A 22,834-nucleotide genomic window follows, 5' to 3' on the forward strand; every position below is an offset into this window, starting at 1 on the left:
GCAGGTCTAGATCCATGTGGCTCCTTGGCTTTGACCAGGGGCCCTGGAGATCTTAGAGAAGATACGCTAAGAGAAAATGAGTTTCAGCGATGGAATTATTTTTTTAATTAAAAAAATGTAATTTATCTTACATACCAACCTCAGTTTCCCCTCCCTCTTCTTCTCCCGTTCCCTCCCCTCCCTTTTTCACCCCCCCATCCACTCTTCCTCTGTCTCCATTCAGAAAGGGTAGGGGCAGGCCCCCCCCCCATGGGAGTCAACAAAGCGTGGCATATCAAGTTGAGGCAGGACCAAGCTCCTCCCCCTTGCATCAAGGCTGGACAAGATGTCCCACCATAGGGAATAGGTTCCAAAAAGCCAGCTCATGTGCCAGGGACAGGTCCTGGTCCCACTCCCAGGGGCCCCACAAACAGATCACACTGTTACCCACATGCAGAGGGCCTAGGTTGGTCCCATGCAGGCTCCCCAGTTGCAATTGCTAAGGGAGCAAGCATTTGTAATTTTGGGTATGTGTGTAACGTAATGCAAGCTGAGAGAGAATGGAATAAAAACGTGAGAAGAATCTAAAAAGTGAACATCAGGGATAGTTCTTTCTCCAGAGAGGAACCAACAAGTGCCCAGCACCTCCAAAGCAGACACAGCACTTGCAGAGAAACGCCAAAACAGCAGAGAACTCATGAGTTGAGTCTCCCTGTGTACCAAGTCATCTAAAAAGCCTGGAGCTTGTTTCCTGTGTGTTCTGACAGTGGACTGATGATGATCTCAGAGCACCTTCATACATCTGTGTTACCTACCTCATTCTTCAGAACAGTGTCTACGTCTGAGTGTTGTGTTATATATATATTTATATATAACACAATTTATATATAAATTGTGTAATTTATTTAATTCCTCTTTATTACTGGGTATTTAGATACCTCACAGTGGAGCACTGCTATGAACCCTGGCCCTCATGCTCAAGTCTTTGTAAGCTCCTTCCTGCAGCTCTAGTGGGCAGGTCCACTGCTCCTCAAAATCTTGGGCCGATTGCTCTGCCTCGGAAGGGTTCTGTTGTTCAGTCTCACTAGTTTAAGAATTAACTTTTTCATTGCTTTGATTTGTGGAAACAAGTCATTAAAATTATATAGAAATCATGAACTAGAACTTTTTTTTATGTTCGTTTTCTCCTTCATGTGTTTGACCTGCCTTTTTTTCCATGATATTTTTCTTTTGCCTTTTTTGAAGGCGGGATGTCTAAGGTAGTTGTAAGCTTTCAAAAATCCTCCTGCTTCAGCCTCTTCAGTGTTCAAAACTGCCGTGGTTGGCTACTTGATTCGTACTTTGTTACAGGCGGCTGCACCTTTGTCCTGTATGTTGTCAAAGATCTCCTAGCTTGTTTCCTTATTAGGTCTCTTGCTGTAGAGACTTACATTTTTCACACATTTTAGCTTTATCAGTCTTTTAGAAAATGCTGTAAAGGCCAGGGGTTGGAATGCTAGTTTTCTCTGAAGGTTATGAGTTGTGGAGAATGCGTGTGGCCTTTTCAGTTGTTTGCTCTCTGTAGTGGGTATTTGCCCACATGGTGCCTGACAATGAGTAAAATCCATACCTACCTACCCTGACATTATTAGAAACATTTCCCATATGCTTTCCTGTTACCTCATGAGTGTAATACTTGCCTATCCCTCATTCTTGGTGCAATGTATTAAAATCCTGTTTTAAAAATTTGTCCTTACTTACTTTTGTGTATGTGTGTAAAAGGAGTTCTTAATTGGTCTAGATAACAAAAGGCCAGGGTCAGATATAGAGGAAGATGCTGAGAGATCAGAAGGAGCAAGCCACAGCACACCTTACCTCCTTAGCATCTCAGCAGACAAGAGTGAGTTCCTGTTTCTCCCTGCTTATACCCTGTCTCTGCCCAGCTATGTCACTTTCCGTGGCAAGCTCCATTCTCTGACCTCCAGACTTTATTTGTGCAAGAAAGATATCACCACATATGTGATGGAGTCTCCTGTTAGTCACTATGCTGGGCTAGCTGCGCAGTGCTTCTGGGGACTCTCCTGTCTCTGCCTTTCATCTTGCCACAGGAGCCCTGAGATTATAGATGCACTCACTCCTGTATCTAGTTGTAGGTGGGTTCTGGGCATGCAGACTCAGTCCTGTCATCTCATGAGGAAAATGTTCTACCCACTGAGCCATCTGCCCAGGCCAAGGATTTCATTTAAATATTTGTTTTTATATTTATTTTTACATGTGTAAGTGTTTTGCAGGTCAGAAGAGGGAGGTGAATCCCCTGGAACCAAACCCTGGTCTCTTGCAAGAGCAACAAATCAAATGTTCTTAAACACTGGGCCATCTCTGATTTTATTTATATATATGTATGTATACATATATATAAGTAAATACATAAATTTTTGGGTCCTCTGGAAGAGAAACAAATATTCCTCACCACTGAGTCATGTGTGTGTGTGTTAATTAACCTAAGTTCCTGTTGCTTTGCTGCTTGGGGGTTCCTACTTCTCCACTTCATAAATGTTCAAAGGGAGGCTAGTCTGTGCCACACTTGGCCCCACAGGACAAGCAAATCTAAGCAGAAAGGGTTCTTTCCCTTGGGAGTTCATAGTCTAGGGGAAGTCCACAGAGTACCGAGAGGACCATGGACAGAAGTGCTGTGGGTTAAGATCCAAAAGGAACATCACCGATAGGTTTAGAAGATTCATGAGGAAGAAGTTTCTGGATGTTTGTCTACATGGGCACCTTCAGAAAATGTAGAATCCAACACTCTGCTGAGTCAGCAATATGGTCAGATTTCACCACTTAGGGAGTCTCCAGGAGGGGGACAGGTATGTGAAGGCCTGTTTTGTTAGACAGAAACACCAGTCCACAAATGGTAATCTGAAGACTGCCGCTGGTTCTGTCTAACACCAGGCTGCTTGCAGGGACGTCTGTTTCCTAGAACAGAGGGTAAAGCCTGGTGGGTGGCTTACTTTTGTTTTGTTTTTTGACTTGAAACAAGCTGGAATCATCTGGGAAGAGGGAAGATCAACTGGGTAATCCTAGGCTTGGTGCTGGGATTGCAGATGTGAGCCACCATGCCTGGTTCTAAATTGAAATTTTCCATTCTGTGGCGCTCATGACTATATACTGTGCCATTATGTCATATGAACATATGAACTGTACATGTCATGTCCCCAATGGTGTTTCCATACATGTGTGCAGCAAGCATTGGCCATATCCAGGCATTCCTCTCCCAACCTTACCTGGCCCCCCAAACTCCTCCCTATTCCCTAATAATGACCAGTCTTCAGGTTTTTCCTTATATTTCCACATATAAAAGAGAACTTATTTTTTGTTTGTTTTGCTTGACATGGTGTTTCCCAGTTACACCCATCTTCCGGATGGTGGTAGATTTCAGTCCTCTTGATAGCTAGAGGATAATTCATTGTGTATCCAGATGGGCACTTGGGCTGGTCCTGTAGTACAGCTATTATGAATATCAAGAACTCTAGAAAACGCTAACATACAGCCATTTCTTTCAGTTATATAGACTGGAAGAGCCTGGACCACAAGGTATTCTTGAGTGTTTGAGGAAGTGCCCAACTACTTCCATTCTACCAACAGAGCACATGCCTTCCGTTTTCTCCACAAGTCCCATCCTCTCTAGACTTCACCTTTGAACAAAATCTAATTCCATTTAGTAACAACTTCAATCACCACAGGTCTCCCCTTCCAAGCCAGAGTTGTCTCAGGGGGCAGGCTGCCCTGCGTGTCAGCTGTTCTCTGTGCTGAGTGGCCCAGGCCTGCCTGGGTGCTTTCATCCACCCACAGAGCAGCCATCACCCCGGATTCTTAGAACAGGCGGGAATACAGAGAGACACTGCTGGGCTGTCGGCTTCCCAGGACTATAATGTAAACTAGAATCAGTCATTGCCTGAAGCACCATATGCTTTGCAAATGTTCCCAGCACACAGCAAACACGGATTAGACATGAGTTCTCCAATGTGTCCCCTGGCACCCTGGCCCTTCTTACCTGGCCCTTTCATCATAGTGGCCCTGCCATTCCATGGGGTAGAGCTGAGCCCAGACCAGGGCAGAGACACAGTTATAAAAAGCCTTCCCCTCAGATGCCAGGGACCTCAACTTGATCTTCTTCCAATTTCCATTTCTCAGCTACATTCTTTCCAGAAATTCTCCTCCAGTGCTGGCTTCAGATGGCAGCCGGCGACTCCCAGCCGTGCTGGCCCCTGGCTCTCTGTGGCCTGGCACCCTCTGATAACAACAGACCCCCTTTTCCTCTTTCCTCCCCCAACCCCAATGATAGTTACAATTTAACGTATGGACATGCTTCTAGAACATGCTCTTAGGTAAAATCAGAAACGGCTCAGAAGTGGGGCAGGCTTGGAGGAGGAATGCTGGAGACCTGGGTGCTAGAAAGTGGATGGTGGAGAGGTAGGGAGTAGGGTGACAGAGCCAGGACTTGGTGGAGTAAGCGAGCATGGTGCTCGGAGAATCACCGGGCACCCTCTTGGAGCATGAGCTGTCCTTCCTGCTAGGAAAATTCAAACAACACCCAGGGAGGTGATCATCATCTCTCACTAAGCCTTGGCCAGCTGTATTTTCTGAACGTTACCATGGTGGGGGCTTCACAGCACTCAGTGAGGGACACAAGCTGGCAGTGTGGTGCCATTCAAAGTCAGGGAAAAGCAAGCCAAATAATGACCCTCATGCCAGGGGGCTGGTATGGCTGGACCAAATGGGAAATGGCCAAGTTGGGGTGCAGCTGTCCCGGCTCCCAGAGGCCTGGATACTGTTAAGTAGAAAACTGAAGACTCCTGAATTGGCTGTCCAAGTTCAAGGTGTGGTTTTATTTACAAAGTGAGATGACACATTAAAAACAGATGACACAGGTACAAGCGGTTTAACTCCATTTTCATGAAAAGTATATAAATATATTACAGGAAATTGTATATAGTAAACATTAGAAACCGATACAGTAAACATTGCTAGTTTCTTTTCTATGCCAATATTACTGTCATTAAAAGCTTAAATACTGGCTTCAAGTATCCTCTATAAAATAAATCTACTTTATTAAAATACTGGAAAATTTGCTATAAACAAGATTTGGTACATTAAAAATAGACGCAGTGTGCCTTTGTAACAATGTCCCCTATGATCAGATGCTGCCTCCTGAAGGGACCAGCCCCCTGCTTTAGCAGCCATGACAGGCTGCAGAACAGACATGTAGGCCTCTGACTCAGCACATGTCTGACCTTGCTGGGCCTGCCCTGGTCACTAGGAGGTCAGATACCTCGTGGCAAGGAACCGATCAGAAGTTAGCTGGCAGGACTCTGGATGTGCTTTATGGTACAAGTGGCACAACAGTGCTGTGCAGAGCATAGCAACCACCCGGGGAGGGTCTACTAGCCATAGCAACCATTGACCAATCAAGACAGGACAGATTGTCTGAGCCCAGAAGTGCACCAATCCTGAGACTGTTGTATAACCCTAGACACTCCCCTTAATCTGCCCAGTAAATTCCCCACCTCGTGGCTTCCCTGGGTCCTCCTCCAGCCATCCACCTTGATGAACGGATGGATGAAGGACCTGAGTTAAATGCAGTTAGCGCATTAAACAACAATAAAAGACTCTGCTTTTGTATTGGAATGGGTCTCTTGGTGATTTTGGGATTCAGAATCTGGGCACAACACTCCTTCTTAAGACACGCCTTATTCAGGTTACGTTAAACGAGTTGTGATAACCATCATTGTTAAAGCGGTTGTAATCACTGCATTCTGTCATGTGTATCTCAAAGGAGCGCCCTCCTATAAGGGTGAGGGATTGAACATCGTCATTGTGACTGCTTGGCCTGGCTGCTGGTTTGAGTGGGGCAGGAGCCTGCAAGGGCACGGGATCATTGGAGGCCGTTGTCAGTCATTGGGGAGTCATGGCTGTGCCTTCTGTTCTTCAGCCTGAAGATGAGTCAGGACATAGAGGATGACTTGATAGCAGAAAACATACTGGCCCTGGAGGGGAGGTGGTGGGAAGAGGGGGGGCAGAGAGACTTCATTTACAAAATGTAAGTTTATACCACTGAGGTTTAAGAAATTTGGCATTATGAACTTTTTTGTTTAAATGCTGAATGTAATTGAACTGTAATAGTACCATAAAATTATAAAACAAATAGATAAAAAAAAAAAAAAAAAAAAAAAAAAAAAGAGAGATGGCAAAGTGCCAATGGCTATGTGTAGAATGATCCTGGATTGCATAAATATCCCAAGAAATCTTTCTCTTTGTGTGTGATTTTATTATACTTTTTGGTGCTGGGGACCAGACCTAGGGCTGTGTGCTTCCCAGGCAAGTGCTCTACTACTGAGCTGTATCTCCAATCTCTAAAATCTGGATATTTTACATTTACTGAACTCATGTTGTTGTTTTAAAATGTAAGTAAATTAATAGTCAAGAATCTATTAAAACAAACTTCTTTAAATATTTCAGAGCAAAAACACAGCAATGAAATTTATCTACCTATTTGTTTATTTTTGAGATGAGGTTTCTCTGTGTAGCCATGGCTGCACACTGCAGACCAGGCTAGTCTTGAACTCACAGAGATCTGCCTAACTCTGCCTCCCAAGTGTTGGGATTAAAGGCACGTACCACCACTGCCCAGCTAGAAGTAAAAATTAAAATATAATTTTAATATAAAATAAAATAACATAATTTTAAAGTAACAAATATGAAATAGCTTTTCTTTCAATACAGAAATCAACAAGCCTTGACAATGAGTCCTTATGGTGAAATTAAGACATAAGCTCATGATACTAAGATCTGAGTTTTTTTTTTTTTTTTGTTATCTGGAAAAGAACTAATGAATTAGAAAATAAATGGAAAGAAGTCACAGTGGGCTGGAGAGACAGTTAAGAGCACTTGCTGCTCTTATAGAGCATCAGACAAACTCCTAGTATTCACATGGGAGTTCTTTATGACAAGAGATGTTGGGTTTATGCTGCAATATGGAAAGACATCTTAAAAAAGAGAGAGAGAGATCGCTGGGCATAGTGGTTTTGTTCTCCTGGATAGTTCAGCTGCCTGAACAGCTGCGGCAAGAAGAGTGAGCCCAACAGTTCCAGGTCAGCCTGGGCAACAAAGCAAGAGTACCCCAAAAGAAAAAAAATACAAAACCAATAGAGTTTAAGAGCACTTTAAAAACATCAGAGTCTCAAAATGAATCCTCATTAGTGTACACAGACTCACCTCTGTCTGCACCATGCCGTGCCTTTGTAGCCTCATGCAGCGCACTAAGTCAGAGATGTCGAACTGCCAGGACACACAGCAGTGCGTTAGACATAGACCCGGAAGATGAATAGCTGATTCCCCTTAGAATTCTTTTTTTTTTTTTTTCAAATAAACTTATTCATTCTTTTTACATCTGGGTGGCAGTTTCTCTTCCTCTGCTCCCTGTCCCTCTTCCACCACCTCTCTTCTCACTTCCCAATCTACTCCCCGTCTGTTTCTGTTAGGAAATGGCCCCTCCCACTGTAAGGAGTCCCACAAGAGGACCAAGGTACACAGCTGTCATGTCTATGCAGAGCCTAGGTCAGCCCCGTGCAGGCTCCCTTCAGCCTCTGTGAGCCCCCATGAGCCCAGGTTCGTTGATTCTATATTTTCTTGTGGTGTCCTCTACCCCTCTGGCTCCTACAATCCTTTCTCTAGTCTTTTGTAGGATTCCCTGAACTCTGCCTAATGTTTGGCATCTACTTCCATCAGTTGCTGGATGAAGTCTCTCTGACAATCTGGCTGGGCACCAATCTGGTGCTGCCTTTCCTTATTACTGTAAGAACTCTCCTACATGTAATGGCTCCATAAACTGACTTTTTATAATATTTATGTTTCTAAGAATCAGAGTCTACTGTCTGAAAATCGTCAACAGAAGTTCTCTTCCTCTGAAATTTAGTTCATTTCATAAAACTATAAAAAAATAATATAAGCAGTATTGCTCAGATACTGCTGTTCAGAATAAAATTCCAAATCTTTTTAATTTAGCTGACACCAAAGCATCTGAAGCAAAGGCAGACTGGATTGCTGGGTTTTCCCCACCTCATTTCCTCATTTATCACAGTTTTTAATACTATCAAGCACAAGACAGAATTGCTTCATCTAAAATCCTTTAAGAGACAGTGGTTTTAATCAGAATGTATATATATATATACATACTCACATATGTATATTAATGTATATACACACACTCTGTGTGTGTATATATATCAGAGTATGCATACATGTATATGTAAATGCAAGATATTTTGTCAGTTAACTAGGTTTTATACTAACCTAGGAGCCAAAAGTAAGATCATACTGTTATTTGCTTGATAAAGGTTCTCTGGTATCCTGGGTCTCTGCTTCCCAAGTGCTTTTAGTAATATTTTTTAAATTAGGAATAACTACTTAGAGAAACTTATGAACTGTAATGGGTAAGAAAGGATAGTGCCCACAAAAATTTATTACAGTTTTAAATAGCTACATTATTAAATAGTAGATTTAACAATATCTTTACTCACGTCAAGATCCTGGCTGATTAATTCTAGGACCACGTCTATGCATATGAGGGTCCCCGAACGTCCAATGCCGGCACTACAGTGTGTGATGACTGGGCCTGACCTATGGATGTGTCTCATGTAGGAGATGAAAGTGAGCAGATCATCTGGCTGGGAGGGTGTATCATGGTCTGGCCAGGCAGTGAAATTCAGATGAGTGATATGTCGCACCTCTCCTGTCTGAAAGTGTAAAAAAACAGAGTGAGCTACAGTGTCACACTGTTCCTAAGTCAGTCCCTCATAACATCATTGTGATCTATCAAATTTGAGTAGTATATTGGATCAGACCAAAAGAAAAAAAAATGGAAGAGATAAAAAGGCTTCATAAATTCACAAAGTGGGCATGATGGTGTATATCTAATTTCCAGAATTCAGACCAAGAGAGGAGGATGGAGTGTTCAAGGCCAGCTTAGAGATATATAGCAACACTGTGACTCAAAGCAACATAGAGAAAGGAAATATAGGAAAACTGTATCAAGAGAGCTTCTAGTTTTGTACGGCTCCCACAGTCCTAGAGGCTGGGAATGGTATTCAAGCCCTTGTGTACACAAGACCAAAGTCATACCTAGCTACTGTGGGCTCATTTAAACACTATAATGTTCAGTCTTAGAACTTTTATGCTTTCTTTCCAGTTAGGGAAATCCCCACCCCGTCCGAATCTTCTGTGGCTTTATTATCTCCTTCAGTTTCCCTCAAATGCAACCTCTCAAGCCTCCCTCCTTGACCCACTACCAAATGTACAACCTACATGTCACTATCCATCAACTGTTGCTTTCTCTGCTTCATCTCCCCACAGTGCTATTAACTCCAGCTTCTCTTCCTCAGGGACTGAGCTCCACGAGGTATGCAATGGCTTTGTCTGCTGGGAAAATGCTGAACACTGGGATCCAGTGTGGGGTTTGAGTTCTAGTACCACATGTATAATATATGATCAAATCACTTGAGGAGTAACAAGCAACAAAATTCCCCTGAGCAACAGGTAACAGATGCATCAACCTGAACAATGGGTAACAGGTGTACATCCTGATCAATGGGTAACAGGTGTATCAACCTGAATAACAGGTAACAGGTGTATTAAAACATTTCATGGTACAGGACCATGTGCAACCTTAGTGTCAATTTAAAATGTCTAGGTTTAATAAGAGTGAAACCTTGACTATTTTGTAGAATAGTGGATCACAAAGGACATTCTCACATACTGTTTAGATGATGCCAACTGAAGTGAATCAATGTATCTCTTCTTTCTGTTTTTTTTCTAGAAGAGAGTAAGAAAGGGGCCTGAGGACACAGCTCAGTGGGTAAAGTGCTTGTCACACAAGCACAAGGACCGGAATATGGATCCCAGCACTCACAGAAAGTGCTGGGCGTGGCTATGCCCCTTGTCCCGGTGCTGGGGAGATGGAGACAGGAGGACCTCCTGTGCAGCTCAATCTCATGTTTAGTGAGAGCCCATTTCTCAAAAAGGTGGAGAGTCATAACGGAAGATTCGAACACCAACCTCCAGCCTCCACATGTACTTGTACATACATGTACCTACATACAGCTATGTACACACAAGCACATACATGCACAGAGAAAGAACAAACAAAACTGAAGAAGGGTGAATATTCAGTAGCAAACACGGCTCCACATAGCTCATATTTCTGGGAAGGCACCAGGCAAGGGAGTCCAATGCTGAAGAAACAAACAGGGTGGCTATGTATGAGGGATGATCACTGAGCTAACCCGAACTAAATTTACCCAGTGTGTTTGACACTGTAGTGGGAAGCATCTGAACAGCTATTATAGTACAAATGCTCATGCACTCTAATGCGGTAGCTGCCTGTACAAGGCATGTTTGAGAGTCACAGATTTTTAAAAAGAGCTTGGATTAGTCTACTTAGATGTTGGAGCGTAAAAAGAACAGAGGTTCTCTGTGTGTTATATAACCTCAACCTAACCCTATAACCCTAACCTAACCCTAACCTAACCTAACCCTATAACCCTAACCTAACCCTAGTTTGCACTAGTTATTCCTAGGCAAAGGATGATGACACGTTAGAAGCATCACACTTTTGTCCTAACACAGCATCCAGCAGAGGAAACTGTGAGGGCCATACTTATAACTGCACTGGCTGCTGGCTGTGGTTTTCAGGACTGCACATGCCTGTCACCCTGGCATCCAGGAGGCAGAAGCAGGAGGAGCAGGACTTCTGGGCTGTGTGTAGCTCTATATTGATTCTGAGGCCAGCCTGGGCTACATGAGACCTACTTCCCCTGCATCGATCACAGGAAACATGCAGGCCTGCTTTCTGGGGAGGAGACAAGGCTTAGGAAAAAGAAGACGACTCACCTGAATGTCCTCTAGGCTCAAGACCCTCACGACAAAGCCCTTGAGCTGCTGCATTCTCAGGAGAGCCAGACGCAGTCTCTCATTGGCCATGGTCGTTGTGCCCAGGATGCTCGGCCAGTAGCGCTGACATTTGACTTTTTCCCCTTCCACCTCTTGTGTCATCATAGCGATCACTGTGGAGTTTTGCTCCCAAACCATTTGCCAGAAATCCCCCACAGTGGTGGGCAAAGGCCCCTGGCAGGCAATGTAGACAAATTCCTGTGTCCCCACTGGGATCCTGATGAAACTGGCGTTGATGTACCCACCGTCATCTCCAAGAGGCACTCTTGTGGTGTCATCTGTGAATGTCCACAGCAAAAGGTCCATGTCATGATCATGCACTGTCAACACGCGTTTCACACAGAACCAGTCAAAGGTCATGATGGCTCCTGTAGCTCTCCATGCACTTGCTGCCACATACTTTGGTAGAGGACATTTTCAAATGGCAGCAGTCCACGCTATGTTGTTGTTATACTGTATCTAAGGTGTCAGCTTGGTGGCTTTCTATGAAACTCGGTACTTGCTAATATATACTTTATATTATGTATAATAGAGTAAATATGTGTAATTAATGTGATAACGTAATTGAAATTAAACTTATCATAGTAGAACTTATCATAGTAAGCAATTAGAGAAACACAAACATCTTTGTTACTTCCGTCGGTATCTTGATACCAATTTAGGAGTATCTCCACAAATGTTCAAGATGGCCACGGTTGAGTTTCAGAGCACATGGAGCACTGAAAGGAGCTAGTGCACTGCAATCTACATTTACCTGATACCAGGGATGATTTCTGCCCGTGTATACATACTTGTGTGTGAGGCTAGCAGGGGAGTCATAAACAGTTCAACTCACACTGCACACACACTCACACTCAGTGAGAGCCACACCGGAACTCACAGGAACACACACACACTCAGTGAGAGCCACACCGGAACTCACAGGAACACACACTCAGTGAGAGCCACACCAGAACTCACAGGAATACACACACACACTCAGTGATCCTCACCGGAACTCACAGGAACACACATACACTCAGTGAGAGCCACACCGGAACTCACAGAAACACACACACACTCAGTGATCCTCACCGGAACTCACAGGAACACACATACACTCAGTGAGAGCCACACCGGAACTCACAGAAACACACACACACTCAGTGAGAGTCACACTGGAACTCATAGGAACCCATATACTCAGTGAGAGCCACACCAGAACTCACAGGAACACACACTCAGTGATCCACACCAGAACTCACAGGAACACACACACACTCAGTGAGAGCCACACCAGAACTCACAGGAACACACATACTCAGTGAGAGCCACACCGGAACTCACAGGAACACACACACACACTCAGTGATCTATACCAGAACTCACAGGAACACACACACACTCAGTGAGAGCCACACTGGAACTCACAGGGGAGGATATTTTTGTATCTGTTCTTCCTTCGGTTTTCCTTAGTCTGTCCAATCAGACACTGATCCAAAGGTTTTAATTCTTGAAGATTCTACAAGTAACAAAATGGACACAAGGTTAAATTTGTTGACTAAAGTCATAATCTAGTCAAGAAAAATGCCTCTGCTGTACTGATCAGGGCTGACTGACTTGAGTGCTAAGGAACAGAGACTTCAGTATGGATTTGGTGAGCCACTCACTGCTGAAGGTATTAGCTGTAAGTACTTTTGACTGGACATGTCATAATCAGCTTACTTAATAGATAGCACTTCTTAACCTAAGTTTTAGTTTCAGTTTAAAAATGTCTGTATACACATTCTAAAAAGCCCCACAGAAGCAAGTTTATCTTCAGGCAACATCCAGAGTATTTTCTTGACAGTACCATCAGTCACAGGGCCACAGGCCGTGCAGTGTGTGGTTTGTTGTAGACAAGATGATCTGTAGGGTCATAGGCCACTGTGTACGGTATTGCTGTGGTTAGGCAGTCCACTGGGCAAAGTTCAATTCTTCCTTATTTTCATTCATTCTCTCACTCATAAAAGATAAGTACAAGCACATGGCAGCAGCTCTCAGAGAAAACCTTTCAGTGGCAAGAGAGGATGAGCCACAAAGCCAACGGTTTGAAGGACAGAGACAAGGTTACCACAGAAGCCCAGTGGGGCTGTATTTCTCTTGTCATCAGGGAACAGGAGCAAGGGCAGCAAACCGACTTGCGCACTCCAAAAGGGTCATGTGTAGCTGCAGCAGCTGCTTGTGCCAACAGAAGCTGGGATGACTTTGAACTCCTGATCCTCCTGCCTTCAACTCCCAAGGGCTGGGAATATAGGCATATGCCATCATGTCCAGATCTCTTTTATTTAAAAAGATTAATTTTATTGTGAGGAATGGAGGATATCATTAGAAAAATCTATCTAGTTCTGAGCACTTAATATGACCTTGTTTAGTTAAGGTCCTCACTGGGAAAATTAATTTATAATTAGATAAGATGGTGCTTTTAGAGTTGGAAGTAAGGGTAATGTGGGAGAACAAGCGGTATTTTCCAAGATTTGGAAGTTTTTCCTAACCTTGGGCTAGCAAGGACACATTCTCCATCAAATAAACGCACAAGCCACTTACCTGTAGCTCCTGAGCAGGGATCCCTTGGTCAAGCAACCCTTGAAGCGTGCGGACGGTGGCCTGCAACTGAGTGCCGGTGTATTTGCCGGAAGGATGGACTCTGACCACTGGCAGGGCAGCCAGCTCCTCATTTGTCAAGAAGGGGTGACCTACCAGAAAGGACCAGATGACTGCAGTTCTCTCCAGGGCTGATTTAATGAGTAAGAGATCTCATTCGCCATGTCTCACACAAAGGGGTGTCTCTGTAGAGCAGCGCAGATGACTGCTGATGTCGCAGCCCACCTGGCCTTTGCTACTGCACAGCTGCTTCACCTAGCCTCGAAGGAGCTACCTTGCCACTGCTTACAGTCTGAAGGGCTTGTGATTCCCAGCTACAGTTTTGAAAAGGGCATGCGTTCGCTTTTCCTTGGCTTTAATGGCACTTTGTATATGAGAAAAACCTACCTAGTCTCTGCTATTTTACATTAGCTCCTAGGTGTTGGGGAAGATGGAGACAAAGACACCAGGCATCCCACACATCGGGAGATGGGTCTCAGAAGACGGGCTTCCCCTTTTCACCACCCACCCCTGGCTTCCAAATGCTGGTATCCTGGTGTTTGGTAGTGCTCTCCCTGCAGAAGAATGCTTTTCTTGGGCTGTTCAGGAGTTGAATTAAACAAGAACCCCAGAAGAGCCTGGGTACAGGTGAGTGCCCGCTGTCTGAACTATTTATAACAGAAATCAATTACCATCCCAGACAAAGTAGGAGACTCTGTAACCCATCGAGTGGTTAGGGCATGGTGGTGCTGCAGCTACTGTGCTGGTGGCAGTAATGCTGAGCCCCATGAGGAATACAGGACTGGAGAGGATCCCCCAGAAGCTCAGTGTCTGGCTGGGGCATGGTTAGTGGGGATGCACAATTTGCTCATACGAAATGATGGTAATTCTTTCGATGATGGAGTGTGAATGCAATTGGAACACAAAAGCTAGGTGGATGAGCAAGGACTGCAGGAGTCCATGGGAGCACTGTGTGCAACCGTCAACCTAAAGTAGAAGAAGGTTCAAGCCATGAACCTTCCTGAGTAATCCAGCACTCAGGAAGCAGAGACAGCCTGATCTGTGGGAGTTCAAGATCAGCCTGATTTATGTTACAAATCAAATTCCAGATTAGACAGAGGTACCAAAAGCAAACCAAGACTTGGAGGTTTTCTGTTTTTTTTTTTTTTCCCTAACTTGACACAAGCCAGAGGTATCTAGGAAGAGGGAACTCAATTGAGAAAATGCCTCCATCGAAAGGCATTCAGGCAAGTCTGTGTGTTTGACACATTTTTTTTTTTTTTTCCAATTGACGATTGACTTATGAGGACTCAGTTTACCGTGGGCAGCGTTATCCCTGGGCAGGTGGTTCTGGGTTTTCTAACAAAGCTGGCTGAGGAAGCCTTGGGGAGGACCCAGTAAGCAGCATCCGCCAAGGCCTCTGCTTTGTACCCTTCCTTGAATTCCAGCCCTGACTTCCCTCAGTGGTAGACCATCAACAGAAGGTGTAAGGTGAATAAACTTTTCCCAAGCTGCTTTTGGTCAAGATGTTTTACCACAGCAGTAGAAACCCTAACTAGAACAGACTTCAAATAATAAACCTAATAAAACTTCACAACAGTAATATAACATTAACAAATACGAGCACAGAGAAGGGAAGCTATAGTCTTTCTCCACTGGCTCGTCTGCAAAATGAAACAGCATGAGAGGACAGAGCAAAGGCACCCGAAGAGGCTGGCATTCGAGGATAAGGCCATTCCTGCGCTCCAAATACTCCCCCAGTTTTACTGGCAGTAAGACAGACTCTTTGGTTTCTTATTACAGAACAGCAAATTTTTAAGTCAATGTACTTTGTGTTTTATTTACCCTAAGCCACTGAGAGCTTTAGGCTCTTATAGGTATGCAAATAATTTGGTATCCAAAGTCAATGTCTGTGTGTGAATTAGCTTTATGCATAAAATCAAAATGCATATTCATATGCCAAATAACATCCATGTATTGTAAAAACCATCTTTTAAAGCACGTTTTCCTACCTATTGTTTTTAATGAAAAAACTGGTAATGAAATCCTTGCCTTTGCTGGCATCCTCATGGTCTGTCATCTCTACTGGTAAGTCACCGCTTCCTCTCCGTGTTACTCCATCTTCCACAGACTCCCCCTCTTGTGATGCCTGAGTTACGCTGTGCCAACAAACACATTTGAAATATTTTTATCTTCAAGATAATTTTAAAGACCATGATTCAAGCCACTTATTTCCTCTATAACAACTACAATATTTTGACAGCCCTGAGCTTGTGAGATGGCCCAGTTTCATCCGTGGGACTCATATGGAAGAGAACAGCCACAGTTATTCTCTGACAGCTACACTTGCAACACATATGCACATATAACAGGTATATGTACATAATAAATAGCTACATGCAAAAAGTTAAACTTTGATTTAAAAAAAGTCAAATCCAATCTGGGTATGGTAGCATATGTCTGTGCTGTCAGCTCCTCTGGAGGCTGAGGCAGGAGGATCATTTGAACCTTGGAGTTGGAGACCAGCATGAGCAACATAGCAAAAGTTTAACACAAGAACCTCTAAGTCTAGATAAGGCTCCCTAATGCACAGTTCTTGAAACGTTCGGTAGATATGAAATGAACCTAAGTGCACAGTAGCAGTTTTACCTGCACACAGACTCCAGGTCTTTGAATCTTGGATGGAAGGACTACCTTCAAGGATGGTTTTATTAGTGTCAGCATGGGTAGCATTATTTCTTAATCAGTACATATCTCCCCTCTCACTTATGTGCATACGTGTGTGAGGATATGCATGTACATGTGCATTTGTATGGACAGAGGTCTACCTTGGGTTTTGCTTCACGAGTGCATGGACCTTGCCAGGTCAGTCAGCAAGCCTGTGGTATCTGCCCGTTTCTATGTTCCCAGTGTCTGTCTCAAGCATACAGCACCACACTCAGCTTCCCTGCAGTATGGGTTTTAAGGTTCAAATTCAGCTTCACATGCTTGGACACAAAGCATCTTACTGACCGCCATCTTCCTAGCCCTCCCTCTCACTATTGCATCATGAGGATGTTTTTTACGATTTAAAGATGTCCCTGTGGAGGGACATAGTCTTTATCCACAGTTGTGGATGAAGACAGTCTTGGCTTCATTCAATGTAATGAAACTCAGCACAAGTTCTCATTATTTTGGGGGTACAGAGACGATGACATCTGCTATGAGTTGAATCTTAAGTTTGTTCCCACGTGTTAAAGGCTTGGACCAGAGCTAACAGTGTATGGGGAGCCACGCACGGAGTCTTCAAAAGACAGGACTTAGGTGAGGTTGCTGGAAATGTGCTCTTGAAGGGGATCTCAGCTTCTCCTCCATCTCTCTGCCTCCTGCCACCATCAGGGTACCTTTGTCCCAACACATAGTGGGACACAGGGCCAAGCAGTATCAACTGAAACCTAAGACACCGTGGCTCCCACCTTTTCTTCCTGCAGTGTGTATGATTTACTCCAGGGACTTTGTTGTAGCTATGGAAAACTAGTTCAAGATCGTCCTTGGTGAGGTGACAGAAACAAGGAAACTAGGCAGAAAATTAGTGTTCAGGTGTAGGTGAGGTAAAAATCTCACGTTTTTCACTTTCTGATGGTCAGGGGAACTAAGTGCCTTTCTCTGTCTGAGGATACCAGTACACACTATTAAAGTGGGGGCTCAGGCTAATGTTCCCCAAATGTCAAAAACAGGGCAGCAACTATCCTGTTGGGTTTTTGTTTTTTTCTCATTTATTTATGTCTATGAGTGTGCCACTGTCTATGTGTTTGTATGTGCCACAGGCATGTGCTCCTTTGGGTCAGAGGATGGCAGCAGGTTATTCAGAAGTTACAGATGGTTGTGAATGCCATGTCGGTGCTAGGAACCAAACTCCAGTCTTCAGCTGAGCTATCTGGACCCCATATTGGTTTTATTGTTATTGTGTTTTTTTGTTGTTGCTGTTTTTTTTTTTTTTTGTTGTTGTTTTTTTTTTTTTTTTGTTTTTCTGCTCCAACTCATTGTGGGCTGCAGTTTATACTTAATTGTAAGTTCTACATCCATGAGAGTGTATGTCCACCCTGAAGCTGGAGCTGGAGCCGCCCCATGATGTTGTTGGTAACTGAACTTGGGATCTTTGGAAGAACAGTCTGCAGTCTTAACAGTTGAGCCACCTCTCTAGCATCCATGAGGTTGATTTTGCATTCCAGTTTATATACTTTGTCTACAAGACATGTTTTGGCAGGCTTCCCATAAGGTGTTCCTTTTTTTCTTATTCTTTCGAATGCCTGCTTGGTACATAGTGCCCCTCCTTCCAATTTATCCTTTTTTCTTTAAATGGTGCTTTCTACTATAGACAATGTTGCAATTATTTGTCATTATGATTCTATAAGAATATCCTCTTATAGGAGTTGGAATCAAATCGCTAGTGTAGACTGTATTACATTTTTTCATGGTTTTAATGATATTAAAACAAAAAAAAAAGAGCACATTCAAGAATCAGTAATGTACAAAAACTTATATTTGAATGGTATTTTTAATTGTCTTCTCGGGAGATCAAACTATCCTTCCCTCCTTATCTGTCCAATAAAGAAGACTCTACTTTTTGGATGTCTGTTGCTGATTAGGCGTACAGCTGTTTTCATTACTTTATTTTTTAAATTGTGTGTGTATGCCCAGGCAGGCAAGCAGAAGTGGGTACTGACCCGACCCCTCCTCCGCCCCCAAAGCTGGGCAGTTGTGAGGGGCTGGATGTAGTTGCTAAGAACCAAGTTTAGGTCTTCTGAGAAAGCCCAAGTGCTCGTAACTGCTGAGCCATCTCTCTAGCCCCTCAAGACTTTATCAAGTTATGTTCCTTCCTTTCTAGCTTAATCAAAATTTTAATGTTACCTTGCCTTTCTAGAAAAATGTACATAACATCATGTGATTATCGTCAAGTATAAAACAAAATTTGTTCAATCATTTTGTTATTAATTTATACGTATATATACACATATAAAATATTCCTTAGATATATATTACAAAAATCTTATTTGTGTTAGAAACTATTTTCCAAGAGAGAGTTTTTGTAGGGTTTAATGTCCCAGAATGTCCTAGATCGAGTGTGGTAGTGATTCCTTTAACCCCAACACTTGGGAGGCCAAGAAAGGCCTTCATGAGTTTAAGGCCAGCCTGGCTTACATAGCAAGTTCCAGGCCAGCTAGGACTACATAGTGAGACTTTCTCTTAAGAGCAAGACAAAAAATAAAAAAGAATTTCCTAACATCATTGGTTTCCTATTATTTGAAATATTTTTATTATATTTTATTTAATTATTATGTATGTCTGCACATCTGCCACAGTGTACAACTGGGGACAATCTTTGGGAGTTAGTTCTCTCCTTCCAACAATGTGGATCCCAGGGATTGAACTCAGATCAATGGATTCTGCAGCAAGCACCTTTATCCACTGAGCCATATTGCCAACCCTGGTTTCATTTTCTTATTAACGAAAACTTACAAATCTGAAACTACAGGAAAAAAAAGACAAAAAAAAAAAAATTACCCATAATCTTATCAGGAGTCATTATTTCTGACACAATTTCTTTTGAAATCCCCCCTTAAATCATGATTAAGAACGTACTACTCTTTCTTTCTTTCTTCTTCTATTTTTTTTTTTTTTTTTGAGCAATAGGTATAAAGACATTTTCTTACATCAAGAGAATCTACTTATAACAAAACTTGAAAAAAACATTCATGCTGGACATGATGGTACACACCTTTAATCCCAGCACTCGGGAAGCAGAGGCAGGTGGATCTCTGTGAGTTTGTGGCCAGCCTGGTCTACACAGTTCCAGGTCAATCAATGATGTGCTAAAATCTTGTCTCAGGAAAAAAAAAAAAAAAAAAAAAAAAAAAAAAAAAAGAGACATATCTATATTTAACCATGGTTCCATAATTTGATCAGTATTTATATTGGAAAACAAAAAATTCTTTACTTCTTTAAAGAACTAAGTGTTAAACACACATTGAAAAATTATTGTTTTACCTTTCATTGCTTGGTTTTTCTTTGTATTCTTCATAGCCATTCACTGACTACAATGAAGAGAAATAAAAGTCAAATTAGTTTACTGTAACAAAACCAATCTCATAAAGCTTAATGTTTTTCTTTAATTAATTTTGTGCTACATATACTTGTTCTGCTTATGTACGTGTGTGTGTGTGTGAGAGAGTGTGTGTGTGTGAGAGAGTATGTGAGTGTGTGTGTATGCCTGATGTCCTTGGAGTCAGAGAAGGGCACCAGACCTCCTGGATCTGGAGCTATGGAAGGTGAGCTTCCTACCATGTGGTTGGGTGCTGGGAACAAGGTCCTTTAGTAAGAGCCGCCAATGCTCTTAACCATGGAGCTATGTCTCCATTTCCGACCTTAAATTTTTTTTTCTGAGTTACTTGTTATGTTGTTAAAGTTATTATTGTCATATTGCAAAGGCACATGTGACATTCAGATAACACACTCCCCAAAGTGGCCAAGGTGTCTTCAGCACTCTTGTAGCTTTGTTGGTTAAAAGTAATTACTTTCTTTGTTTATCCTTAGCTCAGGTAATTCCTTTTAAGAAAAGATTTACTTTAATTATGGGTGTGTGCATGTGCTGAGTGCAGGTACCCCTGGGGACTAGAAGAGGATGTCAGATCACCTGGAGCTAGATTTACAGGGGTTGTGAGTTTCCCAAAGTAGGTTCTGGGAACTGAGTTTGGGTCCTAACCTGTGACTCACCTCTGTAGCTTAAGTTCAAAATGATTCAAAGTACACACCTCATCTCTCCAGGAAATGCTATTTATCACTACAGATGGTCTGGCTGCAAGTATTTGCTTTTAAGAATTATGTATTTGTGTGCATTGTATGTTTCTGTATGTGTAGTTGTGTGAATGTGTTCACATGGGTATGTGTGTGCATTGTGTATAGATGTGTACATGTGAAAGCTAGAGGCTGATGTCCAGTGTCTTCCTTGGGTGCTTTCCACCTTACATATTAAGCTGGAGCTCATAAACTCAGATAGTCTGGCTGTCCAGTGAGCTCCAAGTATGTGTGGTGTGCTTCCCTCCTCTTCAGGGTGTATTTGCTATAGGTTCTCTCTGCCTCCAGCACTGGGGTTATTACAGGTGTGTGCTGCTGCACCCTCTATCCATGCAGGGACCGGGGATTCAAATGCAGACAGGCCCTTGCACTGGCTCTGTAGACACTTCATAAGCATCTCCCCAGCCCTGAGCATCATTCTCAGAGCAGTATTTCCAGGATTCACTTGCACTTTGGGAAAATGAATTACAGAACATTTTTGTGGTAATTAGTAGAAATATTCTCCTCCTGTGAGCCTGAATGTTTAACTTGTCCCAGATAATTTCACATGCCAATTTTCCACCTGAATTTTATAATCATTTTTCCTGGCTACCTTATCTCCCACTAAAAAAAGGTTAAAATTATTTTATAAAACCACATTTAATTTATGGGTTACTCTGGAGAGAATTTTAATTTTAGAGTTTACTATTAAAGAGAAAAAAAAATGAACTTTTCAGGTCCTTTGTATAGTTTCAATTTATATAATGTAGGTCTTGTACATTTTTTGGATGAGTTTATGCCTAGAACATGTATTTATTTTGTGAATAAAATTTTACAACTGGTTAAATATAATCTGTATAACATACACATGTATGTAGAGAGAAATATGTCACCCTAAAATTTGTGAGTTAAGTCATAACCTCCACTGTGGCTATTATTTGCAGATGGTGCCTTAAAGTGATAATTAGTATGAGATCACAGGCATGCTAAGGTCATGGGTGTGATAAGGTCATGGGTGTGATAAGGTCACAGGTGTGATAAGGTAAGACAACTCAAGTGCCTGCTCCTGTGAACTGCTTGGGTAGGGGGGACTCAAAGGAAATCATGGGACCTGAGATGCGGTCACTTTGGTCACTTTAACTTTTTAAAATTATTTTGTGTTGTGAGAAATATGACTTTATAGTACAAACATGGGAATCTTTGCTAAACTATTGTTTTATAAAAAAGAAAAACCAACAACACTCTCAAGTAGATGGCTGATTTAGTCTATTATACAATTGAAAATTAGGAATAATGAGGCAAATGTGTTCCCTCATATGGAAAGAGGGCATGAACAATCATAAAATGAAAATGAGATTTCTGACAATATGGTAAGATGTATATGAAAAAGTAACATATGGACCCTTCCTGTGCTACCAAGTTATCAGCTCTGTTGACCTTGGACTTGCCCACTCTTCAACAGTTGCTTTCAAATGCATGATGAAAGGGTAGGTAGACATCCAAGCTTTATCAATAACTATCTGTGGTTGTGTGAATGAGATGTCCCCCACAATCTTGGACATTTAGGTGCTTGGTCACCAGCTGGTGGTACTGTTTGGGGAGACTTAGGAGGTGTGGCCTTGCTAGAGAAAGTATGTCACTGCTTTTTAGCATTTAAATACTCTGCCATTTTTAGTTTGTTCTGCTTTCTGCTTGAGGTTTAAGATTGGAATCTTCAACTTTTGTTTTCAGCTACTATACCTGCTGCCTGTTGATAGGATTCCCTCCATGACTGACTCTCAGCCCTCTGGGGCCACACACCCAAATATATCCTTCTGTAAGTTGCATTGGTCATGTTTTTTCACAGCAGTGGAAAAGATGAGTTGACAAAAGATTAAAAGGGAATTTTATGATGGGCAGTGAGCACACACCTTTAGTCCCAGAGGCAGATGGATCTCTGTGAGTTTGAGGCCATCCTGGTCTACAGAGTAAGTTCCAGGACTGGCTTCATAACTACTGAGAAGCCCTGTCTCAAAAACAAAACAAAACAAACAAACAAACAAACAAAAAAACCCAAAAAACAAAAACAACAAAAAAAAAATCTCAAACAAGCAAGCAAACAAAAAGGGAATTTTACATTAATAACAGTTACATTTAAGTAATTTTTACATGAAAATATATACTAAAAGTAAATATAATAAGGTTTTCTGACATAAATATTTGTTATTATAGGTCATAATAACAAAGAACATTTTTATGCATTAAGAAATACTCAGAAGCCACAAGCTTCTTGGTATCCATACATATTTGTAAAGTAAATAGTGAACATAGCCTTGTGTTTCTGAGTAGCATGTAGGATAGAGGGGTGAGTGGACAACTGTAAGAGTCTAAGTCAGCATGGTTTTGACTCCCTCTCCATCTCCCCTTTCCTTATTCCTTCCTTCAACTGAGAGATGATTCAGTTTTGCTGGGTACAGAT

General features: G+C 42.3%; 1 protein-coding gene across 1 annotated transcript in view; it reads right to left on the bottom strand.

Annotated features, from left to right (window-relative positions):
* Nucleotides 1-4,816: 4,816 nt before the first annotated feature.
* Ptpn13 (protein tyrosine phosphatase non-receptor type 13) overlaps nucleotides 4,817-22,834 on the bottom strand; it is a 163,526-nt gene continuing 145,508 nt past the window's right edge. The window contains exons 41-48 of the mRNA XM_051198176.1: nucleotides 19,591-19,637; nucleotides 15,616-15,722; nucleotides 13,528-13,676; nucleotides 12,373-12,463; nucleotides 10,903-11,240; nucleotides 8,535-8,750; nucleotides 7,231-7,293; nucleotides 4,817-6,002 (exon numbers count right to left, since the gene is read on the bottom strand). Coding sequence (XP_051054133.1) covers nucleotides 5,922-6,002; nucleotides 7,231-7,293; nucleotides 8,535-8,750; nucleotides 10,903-11,240; nucleotides 12,373-12,463; nucleotides 13,528-13,676; nucleotides 15,616-15,722; nucleotides 19,591-19,637 — 1,092 coding nt within the window. The 3' untranslated portion in view covers nucleotides 4,817-5,921. The remainder of the gene's footprint in view (nucleotides 6,003-7,230; nucleotides 7,294-8,534; nucleotides 8,751-10,902; nucleotides 11,241-12,372; nucleotides 12,464-13,527; nucleotides 13,677-15,615; nucleotides 15,723-19,590; nucleotides 19,638-22,834) is intronic.

The sequence above is a fragment of the Phodopus roborovskii genome, unplaced genomic scaffold (genome assembly GCF_943737965.1).
Source record: "Phodopus roborovskii unplaced genomic scaffold, PHOROB, whole genome shotgun sequence".
Taxonomy (NCBI): Eukaryota; Metazoa; Chordata; class Mammalia; order Rodentia; family Cricetidae; genus Phodopus; species Phodopus roborovskii.